Genomic DNA, 21,359 nt, shown 5'->3' with positions numbered 1-21,359 from the left:
AGTTTTAGAACAGCACTATTGCAATGGTCCAGAAAATTATATGAAGTAATGTACCTTCAAAGATAATCACGTTAGAACTAATCACTTGAACTTGTGTTATCTATCTTACAATTCTGACTGAAAATAACCCTATTAAAAAGAACTACATTTGTACTTGCTAGGAGAAAAACACAACTGGCCCTTCCTTTATATTGTGTTCATTTCAGTATGCAAAGACACACACAAGTGAAATCCAAAGGTTTGCCCTCACTCCTGACCTTGTACATGATTCCTATCTCAACACCAAGAGCTCTTTCTTCATCTCAATTACCTGTTTGAGACCAGTTCCTTACTCTCAAGCTTGTGAACAACTCAGTGCGAGATTAAGGATCAATTAGCTGAATTTGTTACGCTGATAGGAAGCTTTAGAACAGCTTCTTTTGGAGGGAGAACATGATCTGTGAAAGCCTAAAGGTGCATCTTATACAATTTTTCATGCTACTATTTTATGTTTAGAACAAATTTAAAGTTCATAACATGAATCCTCAGTAACTACTTTTTTTTGCCTGTAAGCCCCCAAGTCCATTCTAAAAATCATCTACATGTTGAATCACAGAATCACTGAATATCCTGATTGGAAGGGAGCCACAATGATCATTGAGTTCAACTCCTACTTTACTTAGACTGTGTTAAGAAGTTTATAGTTAAAAACATTTTAAAAAAACATTTTGAGTTAAAAAAAACATACCATTGCTGTGCCCCTAGAACATGCAGAAGACATCAGTATCGAACTTTAGCCATTATAGCTGGGTCAGTCATGGCTAATACTGTGTGGTATAAATGAAACAGTTTAAGCCTGCCTCATCCTTTTAAGTGAAAAAACTCTGAATACAAAGATGAGTAAGTTTAACAACATGTAACTTTTCTATTTAAAAAAAAAAAAAAAAAGTTTTGATAGCCAAAAATCTTACCTGTGTTCAGCAGCTGGAACAGAATACCCTGGAACCGGATCTTTTGTTCCATAGTACTTTTTAATTAATGCAATTCCAGCTACAGTGTCTGTTCCTTTGAAGTTCACCAAATGAGCTGACGCTCCTATTCCTGCAGTCTGAAAAAGATGCAGCTCTCAGTTGCCAGGCCAAATATAGAAGCCTAAAACCAGTTACTGGCTAGCACTAGATTGAAACAAAACTTTTACTCAGTTCCTGTTTCACCAATACACTCTTAATGCATTTACACAGGAAAGACGGTTTCTACATCGAAGAAAGCTCTCCCAGCCTAGCAGTCAGACACAGCTCAGACACACCCACCCACCCAGATTTACCCACTCCACATAAGCCCAAATGCAGTGCTCTATGTATTCACAATTTCACTGCTGCACATAGATGTAACTGTTAACAAATACATGCTGCTATCCCTTATAGTTAAGAAGGATCAGGCTTCTCCAATTACTAGAAAAGTAGCATTACCTCTTGTGAAGAAACTCCTCTGTAGCCGAAGTCATGCAGTTTATATTCCAGTCCTTCTAAGCTGCCAGAAGTCTCCAGCAAATACTTGGCCAAAATCTTTTTCTGCTCTCTAGAATTCGTAGCTACTGTGATTGGATACCATGACTGAACAAGAATAGTCTAAAATAAAACCCAACACATTATTAGGTGCAAGTTTGCTTAGGATTCCAAAATCCCCACTTGGTATTTAATCAGGTTCAAAAAGGGCTATTTATTTTCATCACCCATTCAGGAAGTACTGATGGCTCCAACAATTTGCTTTAGGTTAAAGTAATTTGCCTTTATAATACCTTTATAAGGCAGGTAAGTACTGGCCATCTTGGGACTTATTGCTCCCAAGCTACAGACATTTATCTCCCTTCCTCCTCTTTTCCTCATTAATAAAAGTACTGCTGTGGATTTCCTGTAAAAACTATTACAGTCACTTGCCAGGTAGTGGGAAAAGGTAAGAGCACTAAAGAAAGAATCCAGGCTTACTTAAAGCAGAAGATGAAAGCAGCCAGAGAATCTCTTTAAGCTATTAAGGGATTCAACCCTTAAATTAAGTGTGTTAATATTTATTTAGAAAAAACATACTAGCCTTCCAAAACTGACCTCAATCCAGTTTGTGAGCCAGTAGCATTCTGGATCTGTGTTTTCTACTGTGAAGAGAACATTTCCTCTGGGAATGACAGAGCCCTCAGGAACCGCTTTTATTTCAATAGGAAGATGGCCATCATATTTCTGTGTGAGAAACAGCAATATTATTAGGTAACAGAAGGTTGGAACCTACTTCTCATACTTAACTGCAGTGGATAAAAGTCAGTCTGTGAGTTCATTGATAAAGCTTTTTATTTTTTTCTTTCGACCTTAAAAATAATTCAGTTTGTTTATATACTGACCAACCCAAATGAGTAAGAAAAACGCATTTATCAAAAAGGAGTAAAACTCCATAACCTAAAAAATAAATTATATAGAGTATCTTTATCAATCCAAATTCTGGTTATCACTTTCGTTCCTTGATGCATAAAAGCTTAAATAGTCAATAAAAAGAAATATGCTCTATTCACAGAACAAGAAATATCTGCTATGCGATTTTCACATGAAGAAAGCAGAAAATCCCAACTGTTTAGCTATTATGTAGATCTTAAACAAAAATCACTAGTTTTGCTTGGTCTAGAAGCGTGCTTTGTTAATTTATTAGAGTAGGATCTATTTAGCATCTATCATAAAGAATATTTTGTCATCTCAACTATTCACTACACATGAAATCCAATCTCGAAGTGTCATTCTTCTGTTAAATTCAGTCTTTCATCCCTGAAAGAGTATTTTGTGGAGTATGCCTTCTGCAAAAGAGTAAGTTGCAAACAGTAGTTCTAAAACAGTAATTATAACTTTGCAAGCTAAACTGACAATACTTAAAACATTTTGCACGTCAATACTTTTTGACAGAAATCTTCGCGTGATATTACTTCTTTAAAGGTAACAAAAATTGTTAACAGTGCCCAAAACTCAACGAAGATCTTTTCTATACTACAGTTAAAAGGTTTCTTCTGAAGTGTAAGACACTGAAGCAAGTAGTGTTTACATACCACACAGGGTTTAGTTGTCAAATTTGGAGATAACAGTTCTGGTTTAATAAAGGACAATGAAGCCTTCAAAAAGGCTCAAAATTATGTATTACTGATTCAATCAGAAGTAAACTTGGTGGAAAAACAAAACAGATTTAAAAGTTGCTCAAGGTGTTCATTTTGTCCACGGAAAAAGCAACAGGGTCGTGTCATACCACTATAGCACCATTCATCAAAATACTGTAATTCATCATAATGCTATAGCATCTTTCACAATTTTCAGGTAGAGTCAGCTTCTTTCTGTAATGAGGTATCTCCTGAATGTACGCAGAGTGTGTCTGGTAAGCATTTCAGGCAAAAATCATCATTTATATCCTTTTTAGCCCAGATCAACTCCATATGTTCAGGGCTTACAACTCTAATGCTCCTCACCAGCTCCTGTTTGCTTCCAGCCTCTACCCCATCCCCTCATTCCACAGGAATCCCATTCCTCCTTTCCACTCCCTCCATTCTGTAGGTATTTACTTCTTCATTTACTCTGTACAAGTTCACGTACATACATTTCAAATTCATTTTGGCATGTCACTCATACAGCCATTGCTCCCTCCACTTTACCTAACACAACATACCAGTTAACAGAGTCAAAGAGAGCAGGCAGTAGTAGAGAGGGATAGAACACCTCTGGGTGCTCATAAGGGCAGACAAGCACCCAAAGGGAACAAGCCATTCCACTTTGAGCGCCACTAGCATCTAAGAACAAAATGGAAATTATATTTGTTTTTATATATGTACTGTTTTAGCAAGAAAATCTGACCAAGGAATAAAGAACACAAGGAATAAAGTACACAGAGGGTACTTGGGAAGGCTATTTTGAATAAGCCATTGAAACAGGTTTAGTTAAACCATATCAAAACTCAGTGTGGACAGACATGCAGCATTAACAAGGTATTAATTCAGTTTAGCCCAAGTGGGGGTCAAGATTAAATACAGATTAGAGTAGCCCACAATCTATAACGTAACTTAAAAATATGTCTTTAATTCACAGTTGTAGCTGTTTCAAGTAGATACAAGTGCTCTACAAACACCTAAGTCCCTCTTAGAGAACAATGTTATTTACCTCGCTGCCATTTTCAACACTTAAATTCACTTTTCTGTTTTGCACTCCTTATGGCTCACCCTTATTGCAAGATGATATCCAGATATATTCACAGATGCCACCAAAAATACATCCAGTCAGGGTATCCATGTGAAAATAAATGCAAAAGGCTAAAAATTGTGTTTTCAAGCGTCAAATGCCATTCATAAGAATCCACAATGAAACCTGGTATTTAATTCACCAGCAGAAATTAGAACAACTCTGAAGAGTGTTACTACTCTGAATCTGGTGGCTTTACACAGAAGAGATATTTGCAATTACTTGAAGACTGCTACATTTTAAACAAAAGGGAAAGAGGATAAATTGAGGAAAGACTTGGGAAGATTTGTGTGTCAAATGTTCAAGCCTTGTATTTCATAATGAAGTTCAACTTAAGTATCTCTGGAAAATTTAGGAAACAATTGAACAAAACACATTTTCTGGAACTATTTACACATACAAGAAGTTGTAATGCTTCCTGCATTGGAATAAAAATGGTTATGATTAGTTACAGAAAGCAATATAAATGATGCAACCAACCACTAAGCACTATATTATAAATGGAGACTTGCCAATAAGCCCCCACTTATTCTAACTGGCTGACAGCAGCCATAAATCCTTATTACCTGCAAAGCCGTATTTGGCATCCAAAAGGATGAAAATTGTTTTTCCTCCATGGACTTGCAATTATATGATTATTCTCTGACTGCTTCTACTCCCTGTACACTGTATGAAAAAGCTAAATTTACCCACACTTTGGTATTACAGTTAAAATATCTTGATTTAAAGAAGAGACTGTGAAATTTATTTTGCAGTTTATACATAAATCCTTCAGGATGACCTTGCATTATTTCCATAAGTTTTTACCTCCAGAATGTAGTTCCATCCCTTTTCATTGAAGACGTCGTCTTGAAAGTGCTCCCTATACACTTCTTTGGCTTCCTTGATTTTCTCTTTGGTTACCACTTTACCTGTGGTTCCAGAAACAAATGAAAGATTAGGAAATAATAACAAATAGGTTCAGACACAGAAAAGTTACTTTGCCTCAAAAAAATAACAACACAGGTAACATGTCAAGTGCAGTAAATCAGCTATGCTCAAACCAAATTTAACTTATTACATAGATTAGGATGCTAAGGGAACTGTGGTCAGCAGGTGACTCAAGAAAAGTTTCAGCTTTCTATTTTATGATGGTTAATAACCTGTCAAGGGTTTTGTTTATCTGTGACTTTCCTGAAGGAGCGTGACAATTGTGCAACTCAGCACACAGAAGACACAACCTGACTAGCTCAGGTCTCAAGCTGCGCTGCTCCAGAAAGAATCCCTATAGAGAGGCCTTAAAAAATCAGATTAAACACTTCTGTGACACAAACAGACAGACTAACCACATTACTTGAATCATTGCTGCTGCTTTGTGACCAATCTTCTATTTGCAATGTTAGAGAACAATCCTCAGATTGCTACAGAAAAGATTATCAAGTGCTTTGATTTTAGTCTAATTCCAATATCTGGCAGAACTTGCAGAGAGATTTACGAATTCTGGTTCAAGATAAAAGACAAGTAAGCTATATGGCTAAAGTTGTCCTTCCCAAGCCTGGCAGAAGGCAATTTGCATTTGGGTCAGAACAGATGACATTCACACATAATGCAAAAAAGCAAGCGAAGTCTTAAATGCCACCATGGATTTTTCAGATGTTACTCTTAAAATTGTCAATATTGAAAACATGTTCACATGTAGCTGCCTTGTTCAGCAATCTGAGTGGCAACAAAAATTTAAGGGAAATTGATATTACTGCCTTACACACTAAATAAATCAGCAAATAGACTAAAATTCATGTTCAAAATGTGACGTGTACCTCTGTGTGGTTCTATGAAGTCTTGCTCCACTTCAATTCATTTCAATTTAACCCCCTGAAGTAGGGATACAAACACCTCTTTGTTTTTAGTAACCCATTGTCACAAAGAAACAGTAGAATGGTGCCTGAATTTAGAAGTCAGTACCTTTTAACAAGGGCGGTCATCTCATTTTCAAAATCACATAAATAATATCTTATGCCTGCCACTACCTGTACTGCACCAAAATAGTCTGGATTTGTTTAAAATTCTACAACTCCAGAAAGACTTCAGAAAAATTAAGGTATTTATTTTCAGGTAAAGTTTTACTTTTGAGTCAGTTACCTTTTAAGTATTTATTCAGAATGTATTGCAAGCCATAAAAAACGGTTTCTTCGTATTTCACTTTCCTTAATTTGGAATTTTCCGTCTTCTTTTCACGACATTCGAAGTAGGAATATACTTTGCTTGTGTTAGGTGGATATTGCTTGTAGTGTGTAACCTACGTTAAGAAAAACTTCAGTAAGTACTTGAAACAACACTGCAAAAAGAGAAATCAAAAGTCATTGGGCAATATTAGGGTTTGCAGCAGAGCTCTTCGTATGTTAAAGCTTACGGTAACTCCAACTCTTCTGGACTATTCCCTGTTTACACTCTACAGTCAGCAAGTCTTTGGGGGATTTCCCACTTCTTCAATTTTCAGTTCAGAGGTCTGTCTCTTTTATCTTATTTTGCTTCCATAACAGGCCTTTTTCCCCAGTAGCCTTCATGGCCAGCACTCAACCCTCTGCTTTGACTAACTGGGAAGGACACTGGCTGGGATTTTACGATCAGCACTGGGCACTGACCTACCTACCCGGGCAGTTTTCACTCCACCATGCTTTGGCCAAGCCCAAGAGCTGTCTTCCACTACCAACGTGGAGGTCTCTGCTTGTAGTTGAAGTGCTGAAGGCTATAATCACGCAATTCAGGTGAAAGCCATCGAGACTCAAGAAGGCACCGACAATGGCACCTACCCAAGCGTCCCATTATCCACGGGCAGAGTGCATTTCTCAAGCTGAGATTATGTTAAAGCCAGCTTACAAACCTGTTACTGCTGGTAATACTGTTACGAGATCTGCTTGGGGTTTGTACCTCCCCTTTTGTACTTTTTTCCAATTTCTGACAAAGTTCTCATTTGGCATAGAGGAAGCACGAAAAGTTGCAGTCCGAAAGCGCATATCACATGGAAACTGGTCACATGAACATATCCAGGTAAACTGGATTCAGCCACACCAGCTTTTATTAACTACTGGTAATTAATAAATCTACCCATAAATTTACTTAGGGTAATGTGTTGTTTGAAACAGCTGTACTTTAAACATTAGCAACTTAAATCTGCAAAATTCTTATCTACTAGTATGTAAAAAGCAAACCCCATGCAAAACCTCTAATTCCATATTACACACACACACACAAAGTGATGTAACTTTGATATTGTAAATCTGAATGTTGAAATTACAGGATGCATAAAGCAGCTTAAGGCATACCCAGAGGTGAGGTATCAACATTTTTTCTAAAATTATTAAGAAAAGTCTGTGAAGAAGTCTATGCACTCCGTAAGAGAAAACTGTTCCTACAGCCGAGTAAAGCAACATCACACACAAGAACAAAACTTGAAAAAGGCATGAAATACATCTGGATTTTTCTGAAATGTCCACACTTATCATCTCAACTACGAGTTATACTTGCTGCTACTCCTTACTCCAAACCATCCTAAAGAGTGTCCTTTCCAACACCACACTGAATTGGAAAAAGGACAGTTTAACATTGTCCCGTCTTTTTAAAAAATGCACCTCTGACACTTTCAAAGTAAAACATTTGAAAGTTTCCCTTAACCTGTATTGATAAAATTGTCTATTAAAGGATTTAAAAAACAGTTTTTGAATCTCCAAAGGGAGAATGCCTACTGCTAATCACATCAAAATCAAAGCCAAAAACTGCCCGACAGATTTGGTTTCTATTAGGAAAAGCCTCACCCCACCAACTGTAACATGCCCGCTCCCAGTTCCAGGCAGAGCTCCCAACAAAGTGAATCCCAGTGCCAGCCCAGGCAGTTCTGCTCACCCCGTTACCACACGCACAAAACCACAACCACACAAAACCACACAACAATCCAAAAAACCTACTACAGAGCAGTCTAACAATACACTGTTTGTCACGTCTTGCTGACTAACCGGAGTATGGGCACCCACGCAATCCCCTTACGTGAAAAAATTTGTTCTTTTTTGTGAGCATGTAAGGGACAGGACTTTAAGCTGGGGCTTCTCATTTGATTATATCACTTGGGAACTCCGGTTAACTTGATTTTCATTCTTCATCCAATTTGCATGCTACAGCTTCATGATTTCAGAAGCACTCGACAGAGCGCGCCAGCTCCAAATGCACACAGCCAGCGTCCCCCAAACAATTCCCCAGAGCAATACCCCAATTCTTTGAATATGATCTGGAACAAAAAGATGCAACGTTGTTGTTTTATCCACAATGGTTCAAGCAAGGTAAAAAAAAACAAACCAAACCTACATCAACATGAGACTGCCAAATCAAGTCTCTTTAACGAAGTTTAATTATCCAAGTTACAAAGGCAGGTTGCTGAAGTTAGCATCTACATTATCATGAAAAGTTGCATGACTCTCAGCTACCAGCTTAAAAAAAAAAAAAACACACACCTCTGGCTTTTGCTGTTCCAAGGCATCTCCTCCAGCTAAACATTTCTCTCTATCAATGGGTTACAGGCCCCAAATTCACTTTAGGTGTGCAGCGCACACAGTGAGTCGGTGCCACCTTCCCCTGGCGCATTTCAATGCAGTTTTCCTCATGGACTTCCCATCCTAGCTCTGCTTTGAAGCACGATCCCAAAACACGCTGCTCTGGCTGTAGACTGGAAGCTGAATGTTGAAACCCAGCTGGAAAGCCAACAGCCCAATTTATCCTTTAAGGAGCATGCCTGGGGAAACAGCTCCATCAAACTACCGTGCTGGCAGTTTCAACCTAAAAAAGATGCACTCAAGTTCCTCAAACAGTAAATCACAGGTTTGGATTTTTTTTTCCTGACTTTGGATTAGATCTTAACCTGAAAGTGTATATCCACTAGCTTCCAGAAAAGTTATCTCTAAGAATGACAACCTAGATAAAAATTGCTTGTGAAAGTAGTGTCAGTTTATCAATTAAATTTCATCAAGTACTTGAAAGATGATTTATTTTCCAACAGTTATGTGTGTAACATTTAATTCTATTCTTCACATACTAGAACCTGTTTGGACAGTGAAAAATACACATCCTTGGCAATTAGGATATTTCACATCTAAGCAAACTTCACCTTTGCAATCTTAAATATCTTGTGCTTTTCTTTGATGCTCTACAGAGCTATTGGTTTTAGCTACAAAAATCAAAAACCCCCACTGGGTGTCCGCAAGGATCTCACAGACTTCTCGGTACTTAAAGGCACAAGCACAGCATGAAAGGCCCAAATCTTCCCACCGCTGCTTACTCCAGGTGCGTGAGAAGTCATCCACAAGAGCCATTTCCCCTGTTCTCGATGGGTTCAGCAGGAGCTGCAGCTCTCTGGATCCATTCCCAACCCTCCATGTCCCTGCTGTGCTAAGTCACGGTGTCACCCTGCGCCTCCAGCACGCAGCCATCAGCCAGAGGGCACTTGTCTGGACCCGGCTGTGCCCGCAAGCTACCAGGCAGGGCACAGAAGGTGCCTAGGAGGCACATCTGCTTAATAAGCATCACTGCAGATCTCACTGTTAGCAGGGATTTCTGGATGTCTGGGAGGTAGGAAATTAATAGCCATGCACCAGAGTGTTGGGCAGGCACTTGGATACGTAGTCAAATGTCTGGGGTAGAAAATAAATGAAATATGAGGAAGGATCAAGCCCAAGGGAATGGGAACACTCACGGAAGAGACAGAGCACCCGTGGAAAACAAATCAAAACCTCTACAACCAACCACACGAACAGGACTACAAGGCGCTTGCACAAGGAAAAGTACACTTTGAAAATTGCCAGAGCTGCCCTTGTTGTCAGATGTTTTGATTCTCTCTGTATTCTACTTAAGAGTAGAAAAAACAATCCATGACAACGGGTGGCATTTGAAATGTGTTCTATGTGACTTGCAGATTGAGACAGCATTGGTAAACCCATGCTTTCGGGTAGGGGATGACAGAAGCTGGACCTCTACAGACAGGCTCTTGATAAGCAGAAGTGACTAGAAACTCAACAGAAAACCCCTCTTCTACAGAAACTAACAGAAGCAAAACCAAAGTCCCAGTAGGGGATTAAGAGACCCCTTACAAAAAAACCATCACCACCACCACCAACAAAAAAAAAAAGGAACTCCAAAATATCTTCTAATGCCTTTTGGTACTTAGTTCAAGACTGTGGTTTAGGTTTTGTCCACTCCAAGTCTGACAACCAGCCATCTACGACAAGGTTATGTACTAGGACCGCACCTATCCTCCAGTTGTGATTGCTCCTTATTAAATTTAATCCAAGCAAAGGTGCATGCTGGGCAAGGAACACCTCTGTGAGGACTTCATCTGTGTAGCTAAATCTAGTCAGCCATCTGAGAAGAACATAAAGCACAAATCAGATTTGGGTCAGGCATCCGAGGAAACACTCCAAGAAAACACCCAATATTAAAAGTCACATTTTAAGAGAAATGAATTAACAGGTACTCATAACAAAACAGGGAGAACTGAGGCAAAGGGCTGTATTATTTTTTTTTTGTAGGCTAGATGATAAACCCTTTGGAGTAACAGCCTGCGTTTATAAGCTTTGATGTACAAGAGTTTGCAGTGAAACTACTTTAAAAAGGTTGTTTAAGTCTATACACATCAAGCATTTGAGAACAGGAGGGGAACCAGGTCTGACGTAAGTACAGGAGTCAGGTGTGGCCAAATTCTCCAGCAGTGGTTTATCCCTGACGTTCAACACGTTGATACCACAAACCATCAGAAAGATGCCTCTGAGCCCCGTCTGCAGCAAAGAAAACAAAACGCAGAGATCTACTGGCAGGGTCTGGCCTGTACTGTAACTCCACAAGCAATAAGATAACGCCAGCTCAGCTACGAAGGTACTTGAATTTCCTGGGGTTAGTTGAAAATTATTGCAAAGTAGGTATGGAACAGCCCAGTTACTGAAACCAAGGCAGAAACACAGAATCATGGGGAAACAAGGGAGAATCAGGGAGAAAATAAGTCTGAAGGAATGTGGAATGAAGGAAGTTGGTAGGTGAGCTATTCAACTGGGTCACTTCAGGGTCTGCAGAAAGTTATTAAGGCACAAATTATGGCTTGCTCACTACTGCAAGCCTCGTTCATACAACAAAATGGGCTATATCCATATCAGTATAGATAAGAATTGTTCTAAGTGACAAAAAGAAGAGCCAAAGTTGCAGGATGAGGTGTCAGAATGGCTCGTTGAACTAACTAGTGCTGGCAGAGATGTGTTTGGGGGATCCTCGCCCCCACATACAACCCGCTGAATGAGGTGACTTTACTGCAGGGGGGCTTCAGGCATTTCTGCTGGAGAGACTTTGAAGAAGCACCTGTAAGAGCCGGAGTGCTGGTATTACCAGGTGAAAACCTCGTGTAGGGAGAGGGAGGCGGTGATTGAAAGAGCACTTCACCTAACCCTCCATCGGGTTCAACCCATGGAGGGGTTCAAAGCAAAGCTTGCCCATAACCTCCATGGAAAACACAGCTGACAATGGAGGAAGTGAACCAGTAATTGGGAACAAAGGAAATGCTTCATCAAATATACCTCACTGGGTAACTAACTAACTAACATAACTAACAGCAGTTATTGCTGACCCTCTTCGGGAAGAAAAAAACCTGCGACGAGCAATCAGATGCAACAAGGATGCTTTTGCTGCTTCCAAAGCAGTCACATAAGGAACACGTACCACAAATAAAAGTAGAAATGAAAACCAAACCCAGAGTTGGTGTGGTTAAACAATAAACTTATCTGAACACAAAAGGCAACCACAGGAGAATCAACCTTTAAGAAGTTAACAAAAAAAAGGCATTCAACAATGGTAGATTAAGTGCAAGGTGCTTGCAGGAAAGCATAAAAACAAAAACAAAAAACCTAATAGTCAAGTACAATCTTCTTATTTTGATCATATATGAACTTCGAATTACCATAAGAAAATAGCGTCAGAGAGACCCCAGATGACTTTAAGTGGCACAAGCATAGCAAACACAGATTAGGGAAGTGTTTAAGTGAGAATATTGGGGCTCTTATAGATGAGAAGGAGAAACTAATTCAGGTTATGACCGAGACTGAAAGCTGATATTCTACCAATCTGAATGTCTCTGTATTCTAGTTCATCCATCATCTCTTACTTACAGGTTAAAAAATAAGAGGATGAGAGGTGAGCAAGAAATAGTTAACAGATCAGGCAGTACTATGGAAAGAAAGGTGAACACATGCACATAACCAAACTTCTGAGGAAGCTGCTCATAACAGCAAGAGATGCTCAAAGTGACCACATTCACGTTCATCTAAAAAACAAGGTCAAGTGTAAGCACTGTAACTAAATGTATTCTAAAATGCTCAAAAAAAATGTTTAAAAAAGGTAACACTTTACAACAGATTTCTTTACCTCCCCAAATTCCAGTGTTTTGCATCCAAGATTATCATAACAAAGATGACAAAACACCTTATGTTTTCTGTTCACACATGTTTAAGTAGTCCTCTGTAGTATTTCACATACTGCTACAAGTTTCCTGATCCTTAAATGTAAAGGAGACACATTTAACTTTTTGAAAACGAAAGCTGCAGTGACTCAGTGAAGGTGTACTTCCCGTTCATTTAAAAACTGTCTGGATCCTGTCCCGTTGCAGTGTTCCCTCGGAGCAATGACGACTTGGGGGCTGGGACACCACCACATGGCTGTCAAAATTTGGAAGATAACAGCCCCTGACAGAGCAAAGGTTGCTTCCTACAAGGAATGCCAGCCCAGAAGGTTCCGTTATCTTCCACTGGCAAAATAAAAGGAGGCAACAAAACACATTTGCACCCCTACCAGAAAATTTTAATTAGAATCATAGCTTATCCCGAGTTGGAAGGGACCCACAAGCATCATTGAGTCCAACTCCTATCAATTAAAATAAATATATATCCACATATATGTGCCCCAAAGAAGAATAATATGCCACCATTGAGTACTAATCAAACCCAATAAGCTCAAGGCTACTCATGACTCTTCCTCGCATACCTACAGCCTTCTAAATAAAGCACGTGCCGCCTGCTGGAGCCTGAGAATAAACACACGCTGGTGTGAAATGCTTCACAAGTGCTCTTCTGCATCCATGCCGAGTGTAAGAAGTCACTCGCAACGACAAATAATTAAGATTCAACATGGAAGATGTATGGAGTTAAGCAAAAATCTTTAAGCTGCCTCGGAGCATCCCGAAAGAGAAACAGATCTCATTTACAGTCCCGATGGCAAGTCGCTCCTCCTATGGAGTAATTGCATCGCAGCTTGTTAGAGCTATCAGCTTAATTACAAACCATCCCAAGCAGCAGCCAGGCAGCCCACTGGTAAAAACAACAGAAGCTATCACTGCTTTAGCAAATGAGGCTTGTGCCTCCCTCCAACAGCCCTTCCCCTTGCTCCTCACACTCTCCAGGCTGGGCTCACAGCTCTGCCAAGCTGCCCCCAGGACGGTCTCTGATAGGGATTCCCTGGAAGATTTGTTGCCTGTGCACAAACAAACAAACGTGGGATGAACAGAGCGCTGGGAATCAAAGAGAAAGGAGAGAGAGGCAGCATGTCAGCAGCACCGAATGGATGAGGAGCTGAAGGACACGGGACTTTTCTCTGGGAAGCACTATGAGGGAGCAAACCTGCCAGAGAGGGGCATGAGAAAGGCACCACAGGGAGGAATGGTATGGCCCGGATGGGAGGAAGGGCAACGTTAGGACACATTAACCCCTGATAAGAAGGAAAAAAGAAAAAAAAAAAAAAGAAGAAAAACCAGAGTGAGGAACTTCCTGGTATAGACAGAACGAGACAGCATGCAGTTTGCTTGCATGAGGAACTGTCAACTTCAAGGAGTGAAGTTGCTGATGGCCCCTCCTCCAGCTCTCAAACTAGCAACAAGGATCCTGACTTCACGTGCTGGCCTTTGTCAGCAACATCGGGTCACCAGCAGAAAGCTTCACAGCTAGAAGTATCATCACTGCATCAGGCATCAACACAAAGCAGTTCCCCAAATAACTCTGCATGGGTCATCTTCTTCAAAGTCTTGTGGTCCGAAGAATTAAAAAAATGTGTTTTACCTACATTTTTAGTTGTTTAGCAAGACACGTACACACCATACCAGATGCCCACGCCCAGACCTGGAGGGGATGGCATTGAATACCCAGCACATGGGGAGTTATACTCCTGGGGGACTTGGAGAAGCTTAAGAATATGCAACAAAGTACTGAGGGAGGGAAAAAATCATCAGATTTTAAAACATTTATATTGTTATTGGGGCTAGAGATAAGCTAGGCAATCTGAAACCTTATCTCAAAATCATGGAGCACTTGCACAGATCCATAAGCCCTGATTCACAGAGGAATCTGAGTACTGGGTTCAGGGCGGAGGAAGTCTGAAATTCACCTGCTGGGAATAAACTCCTATCCAGGAAAACGGAGCACATGAGAATTAAGTACGATACTGAAACTGGGTGTTTGATAATCGTCTGTGACTTGAGATGAAATGTCCTGTGACACACACCCAGACAGGAAAGCGGTTTGGGAGGGAGGAGGCCGGATCAGCTGTCAGTGGAAAAATCTTTGCCTACCAAATTACTTTGCTTTACGGTACTTGTTCCTGGGTTTTGATAGGCACTTAAACCAGTCACCAATTTTCTCGCCATCCCAAATTTTCTATTGTAGCAACACAGAAGTGGGACAGCGGAGCCAGCACTGTCCTGCCTCAAACTAATGAGTTGTGACAGATACGAGCCGGGGACACCACAACTTGTTACTCATGGACAGCTGCCTGAGCTAGGGCCGTGCTGGTTGGGACACTGCACATTTTGTCCCCGAGCTGTTTATTTTCATGTGGCTTTCGCCACCACCATTAGCTCGTACGGATCTGTGTCGGGATCACCGAGCAAACTTCCCAGCACAGCTACGTGTTCTGCCTCACGGTGTGATTGTTGTGTGCTGCACGCAAACAGATGCTGAGATTGCGGATAGAGCAGAAATATTGAAAAAAAGAAGAAAAACACAACATCAACTCTCAATTTTGTTCTAATTGCTAATCAGAGCACTTGGTAACTCCTGTAAGAAGTCTGGTGTTGTAGACTACCAGCTATTTTAGCATGATTGTTGTTGAAAGTGCTTCCACTAAGTGTGCTTCATTGATTAGGAAATGACAGTATCATCCAGGGAGAAGGTAAGTGATGCTCGCTCCTGTTACCTAACAAGATAAAAGAAGCTACTTGTAAAAGCATTGTTCAACGATATTGGAGCTTTTAAGACTTGGAACAAAGTACATGGGAAGATAAACAATTTGAATGGCCCTAACAAAGCAAAGCAGGCAACTCCACCTGCTTCTGATACAATACAAAATGCTCCTAATCGCCACAGACAACTTCATCCAAATTAAATTTGAACTAGAAAAAAACTCAGCCCTTTACTTGTCTCCTTTAGGATTTCTACAACTTGGGGGCTGTTACCAAATCAGCAAATGAGACTGAAGTAAATGCCGTCTGTCATCCCAGTTCTCCTCACTAGCACTAATCCCTGACCAGATGCAGTGAATTTAAGGGAAGCAGTGGCACGTTAGAATTAAAATAGATGCTGTTTAAACCCATGCCCACAGTACTGGGTGTTATTTGTCCCGAACATGGAAGAGAAGTGGCTCTTCCACATTTGAACCAAGGTTAACAGTGAACACTGAGCGTGGACCTTAAAGAGCAGCGGTGCCAGGTTAAGCCCTGAATGAAAGCAGCTCCACAAGCCCTCGAGGAGATGCTCTGAGATCTTATCAGCATCCTGCAGGCTCCAGCTCACCTTCCTGCGAACAGGGGGCCTGAATTGTAGAAACGTGCCCCCCCGTGAGCCGATAAACCTTTTAGGGACCATAATAAAGTAAGCAGTGGTACTGTGGCTGCGCTTAGCGCCCCAAACACCTCTCTGAATTGCAAGTCAGCTCCTGAAGGGAAAACAAAGTTAGCTTTTTCTAGATGATGAGGCAGCGTGTGTAGCACCGGGCTCGGCATCCCGCAGGCCCGGTGCTCAGGGGCTGCGGGGTCAGCTCCGGGCAGCGCCGGGGCCGGGCCGCACTCCCCTCCTGCCGCGCTGACGGCGTTTTGGGCTGAAAAACGACGGGATTGGGGAGCGGGGAAGGAGCTGCCCGCCGGGCCGGGTGCCGGTGCCGCAGGGCACGCCCGGCTCCCCGCCGGATACGAAACCTCCCGCAGCCGCCGCGCTTTCGTTTCTCCCCGCCGCGGCCCACACGTGCTCGGGGCACCGGCCCCGGCGCCGAACCCGCCCCCCCCCCACCCCGTGAGGGGCTCCCGGCCCCGCTAACGGCCACCGGGGGGGGGAGGGCAACGCTTCCAACGGTCCCAACGGTTCCCCCCCCGCTCGGTGCCGCCCCCCCCGGCTCCCCACGCACCTTGTAGGAGTCGGTGGCCAGCAGGATGTTGAACTCGGCCCCCGCCGCCGCGCACTCCATGGCGCCGGGGCCCCGGCAGCGGCGCGGGAGCGAGCACGGGGCGAGGCGCGGGCACGAGCGCGGCGCGGGCACGGGCACGGCGCGGACTGGGGCTGCGCCGCCGCGGGAGGGGGGCGGGCCCCGCCAGCGCTGTGTGGGCGGGGCCTGGGCGCGGCGCTCCCCGCGCGCTGATTGGCCGCCGCCGCGCGGCGGGGGGAGGGCGGCTCGCTATTGGGCGAGGGGGAAAGGAGGGAGGGGCGGTGGTGACGCGAGGGCGCCGCGCGATGGCTGGGGGAGGGGCTGGTGACGTCAGCGAGCGGCCCTGTGCGCGCGCTCTCATGGGTCGGAGGCGGGGGCGCGCTGCGGGGTGGGGGGAGCGGGGGGGGGGCTTCGCTTCGCTCCTGCCCCAATTCCTGCAGGGCTCTCCCGGCAGGGGGGGCTGGAGGTGGAAGGCGAGCTGCCCCCCCTGCCCCTGAGCGTCCCGCACGGCCACATTTCCCGGCAGAGACGGGGAGACCCTCGTTCCCGTTCGGAAAACAGCCACCCTAATTAACAATGCATTAATTGCATCGCTCCCTTAAATTGCGGAAAGTCAGACCCACGCTACAGGGCTCCTTTTTTCGTAAAACCCTGACGTTTCCAGGCTGCAGAGCGCTGGTGGCGGATCCCCCAGCCCTCGGTACCACGATTAATGATGTGCTCAGACGGCGTTTTTAATTGTCAGCATCTCCCCGCTCCTCCTGCTGGCTCTTTGCGCCTCACGGCGTGCCAGAGCCCGAGGAATGGTTTAATTTAGCTCCCGTAAGCTCATCCGAAGCCGTATCTGCGCTGAAATATTGTAAAGTCAGGGCATTAATGGGAAATGGCATTGTGCTGAACGGAGCCGCGTTAAATCACGCGTTGCTGGTTAAGGGAACGTATTTGACATCTGGGAAAAAATTAAATGCTGCTGCGGCAGTGGGAGAGGTGGTCCTCGGGACCTCAAAGCCTGATGTCCGTGCTGTATTTGCCATGTTATCCCTGAACCCAACTTCGGGCTGATCACCCGGCTCACTGAAACAAGGATTTGTAGTTTACGTGGGGTGTAACTTCTCGTTTCAGATGGCACCCCATAAGGAAATGTTGTCCTTCAGTTTAAATGCAGGTTCAGCTAAATCGGTTCTGACACCGTTTAGCCTACCAACAGAGCCGGGGATCTTCATTAATTATCTTATAACATTTTCCTTTGACATATGAGACACTGTTAGAGGTACTCATTTTAGGTATTTCTAATAAACAGAGCCCTAATGGTGGGTTTAATAAAGCCATATTAATCCATGGACGTGTTTTTCTCCCTGAGGATTTCTGATAAGAAGTGATATTCTTCATAGTAGAAGTGTCCAGTCAGCATTTTATGTATATGAAGCCTGTAATGTAGCCCGCTGCTGCAGTTGGGGGAAGCTCTCCTGAAAATGTGTTCTCAGCCTGATGTATTGGGAGGTGTGTAAGGACAGCCAAAGTAGGATGGAGATTAGATCATATCACTTTGGTCACTATTGCAAAACTGGGTATTTATTTCCTCTAGCTGTGAGAGTCATGTCACAGCTGCACAGAAGAGCCGCGTGACTGAAATTTCTGCACACACCATGGTTATGCACAGTGTGAATTTCTCACCTGAAGAATTTCTGGTCAGTTTGGTAATTCTGAGCCCAGACCAATCCCTTGTGCTGTGTTTATCTTGGTGGTAATTCCGTGGCATATCAATGAATTAAATGTCAGTATTATCACAGAATCAGAGAATCATTAAGATTTGAAAAGCCCTCCAAGACCACCTGGTCCAACCACCCCCTACCACCAATGCCACCACTAACCCGTGTCCCCAAGCACCACGTCCAACCTCTCCTTGAACACCCCCAGGGACGGTGACCCCACCACCTCCCTGGGCAACCCGTCCCAGTGCCTGACTGCTCTTTCTGAGCAGAAATGGCTCCTCATTGCCAGCCTGTACCTCCCCTGGCGCAACTCAAGGCCATTCCCTCTGGTCCTGTCACCAGTTCCCTGTGAGAAGAGGCCGACCCCCAGCTCCCCACCCCTTCCTTTCAGGTGCCTGCAGAGAGCAATAAGGTCTGCCCTGAGCCTCCTCTGCTCCAGACCAAACACCCCCAGTGCCCTCAGCCGCTCCTCACAGGACTTGTGCTCCAGGCCCTTCACCAGGTTTGTAGCCCTGCTCTGGACATGCTCAAGGGCCTCAATGTCCTTCTGGTGCTGAGGGGCCCAAAGCTGAACACAGTACTTGAGGTGTAGCCTCACCAGAGCAGAGTACACAGACTATCTGATCATTTCTGTTCAAATATGCAGGCAAAACAGAGCTCTAGCTGCCCTGCTTTGTGCTTTAGGTTTTGTATGGGTTGGTGCAGCTAGTACTTGTGGAGTTTAAGCTTATAAAGGTTGGCACCAAATGCCTCTGTGCCTGACAGACAGGTTGGAATTGCTGGATGGTATCAGACATCTGTGTCTCTCCACCTCAGTGCATACCACTGTTCATTTGGGAGCTATAAGGAAAAGAGCGGAGCCTGGAGACTTTTTTTTTTTTTTTTTTAATTGAAGACTAAGTCTGCTCAATCTCCTTTTATCCTTCCTAAACCTTCCCACCCTACACCACTCCGCAGCACCCCAATGCTTCCTCTGTGTTCTTGTGGCATTCTTTCACCATGGAAGGGGCTCCGGAGTTAGTCAGCGCACAACTGGCTGAGATGTTAGTGCCATCCAGGTAGATTTCATTAGGCTTGAGAATTTTATTCTTATTGCTAAAAACAGTATCCATCAATAGTCTTATTAAATAGAATCACAATCACAGGGAATCATGGAGAGGTAGATTATTTTGCACAGAAGTGAATAAAAGAAAATCCTGACACATCACTTTAAATCATAGTCAGTGAATGAAGCAAGCACTGGTGTTTCTCCCTTGTAGTTTATCAAAGGCTTGTGTAGAAGCCTCATTAAGTCATAACTCAAAGTGCTCTTTAAAAATTCTGTGTTATGCAGGCTGTATAAATAACTGAACGTAACATGTCTGAAAATAAGAGGAATGTGCTATAGGACAAGGTTAAATCCAGTGCAAGGCTCTGTTTACAGGAGATGGCACAGCCTTTTGGTGGGCAGACACACTAGATTATATGTAATTTGATGTTTAGATCTTTTGTCTCTCTCTGTATGTCTATGTGTGTGTGTGTATACACGAACTAATATTCTATTAAAATACTGCTTGGTGGTCTGTCTACTGAAGTTCCTGTTGAGTCCATGGTGTAGCATCTTTTTTCTGAACTGCAGCCTACCAAGAGGTGCTTATACGACCGCAGGACCTGGGGCAGCAAGATTCACATCTCAGGACAACCAGCCTTCAAATGGTTATCAGGCTTTGTGGTTTCACAAAGTGGATCACAATGGGTCAGGTTTTCTATATACCCTCCTGAGAGCTCCATCTCACCGTTAGGTCTTATCTTTAGAAGCAGATGTATGTATTTCAGCTGGGGATTGGATTCCTAGCCTTCCAGATATGCTGCCAGACCTCTTGCCTTGGTTTTTGGAAGAGGTGAGTTTCAGGTTCATAAGGCTAACCTCATTTCAGGTTATGATTATGCCTTTATTCAGCACATGAATATTTATTTCTTGACATGCAATGCATAACCCGTACTGAGGTTTTCACTAGGGAGTAAAAGTTCAATCACTTTACTGCCCAGAGTAATGTGAAGGTGAGATAACTTGAAAATGCTGCCACACAGATGTACGAATGCCACAGGATCCCCTGAAGTTTCTGAAGATGCTGAGCTACTTCACTGCTTCTGCATAGTCACTGTGGATGCACCACAGTCTGGCAGCTTTGGCTGAGTCCTGAGGCTCCCTCCACAAAGAGCCACTCAGGTGTCTCTGCTCTGTGTTTTGCCACTGCTCCAGATTCCTCACGAGTTAAGTAAGTGTTGTGCATGGATATCTGAGTGCATCTGCCTAGAACCAGCTTGGATCAAGACAGACCTTCCTGAGCTGGGGCTTGCTGGATCTGATGTCTTTCCATGAGTAGAAGTTCCTGTGCTGCACATCTGAGTCTTCCTGGTTTTGTCGTGTGGTTCAGATACACAGTGAATGGAGCGAGCTTGGTCAGTAAAGCTTACTCATCACGTCCCAGATCACATAAAACAGCGCAGCCACTTCCAGATCTGAACCGACACACTCAGCGCTGTTTAACCTTGTTTGTGCAGCGCTGCACCCGAGCCAATGAACTTTGTATTAATAACCTCTGAGCTACACAGACTGTGTCTGAGGCACAATGTGCAGCTGAAATCACCCTCCACAGCTAGTTAAATGTTATCTGTGGACTGTGGGAGGAAGGAGGGTAGCTGTCATGAATATTAGACTGGATCACTTGTGCTTTGCCGACACGTCAAGGTTCCCAAACATCCCAACAGCTCAGTTTCTTTTTCTTTTAAACCAAGTAAGCACAGAGTATTTTCTTTGCCTCCCAAACCAAATTTCCTCCACTTCATTAGAGTGCCCTGAGGCTCAGATTGGGCAAATAGAGCTCATGTTAATTAATGCGTCTGGCTTTTACAGGAAGAAGAGGGAACCATTTCCAGTAAATTTATTCCAGGATTCAGAAGTACTTCTCAATAG

At 43.3% G+C, this 21,359-nt stretch overlaps 1 protein-coding gene across 1 annotated transcript in view; it reads right to left on the bottom strand.

Annotated features, from left to right (window-relative positions):
* NAMPT (nicotinamide phosphoribosyltransferase) overlaps positions 1–16,832 on the bottom strand; it is a 30,262-nt gene extending 13,430 nt beyond the window's left edge. Inside the window, exons 1-6 of the mRNA XM_082755322.1 lie at positions 16,674–16,832; positions 6,351–6,507; positions 5,040–5,143; positions 2,082–2,210; positions 1,449–1,607; positions 951–1,087 (exon numbers count right to left, since the gene is read on the bottom strand). Coding sequence (XP_082611448.1) covers positions 951–1,087; positions 1,449–1,607; positions 2,082–2,210; positions 5,040–5,143; positions 6,351–6,507; positions 16,674–16,733 — 746 coding nt within the window. The 5' untranslated portion in view covers positions 16,734–16,832. The remainder of the gene's footprint in view (positions 1–950; positions 1,088–1,448; positions 1,608–2,081; positions 2,211–5,039; positions 5,144–6,350; positions 6,508–16,673) is intronic.
* Positions 16,833–21,359: the final 4,527 nt, after the last annotated feature.

This window comes from Aythya marila (genome assembly GCF_965140915.1).
Source record: "Aythya marila genome assembly, chromosome: 1".
NCBI classification, from domain to species: domain Eukaryota; kingdom Metazoa; phylum Chordata; class Aves; order Anseriformes; family Anatidae; genus Aythya; species Aythya marila.
Note: the sequence above shows the minus strand (reverse complement) of the source record. Positions and strands in the feature narration are given on the sequence as shown.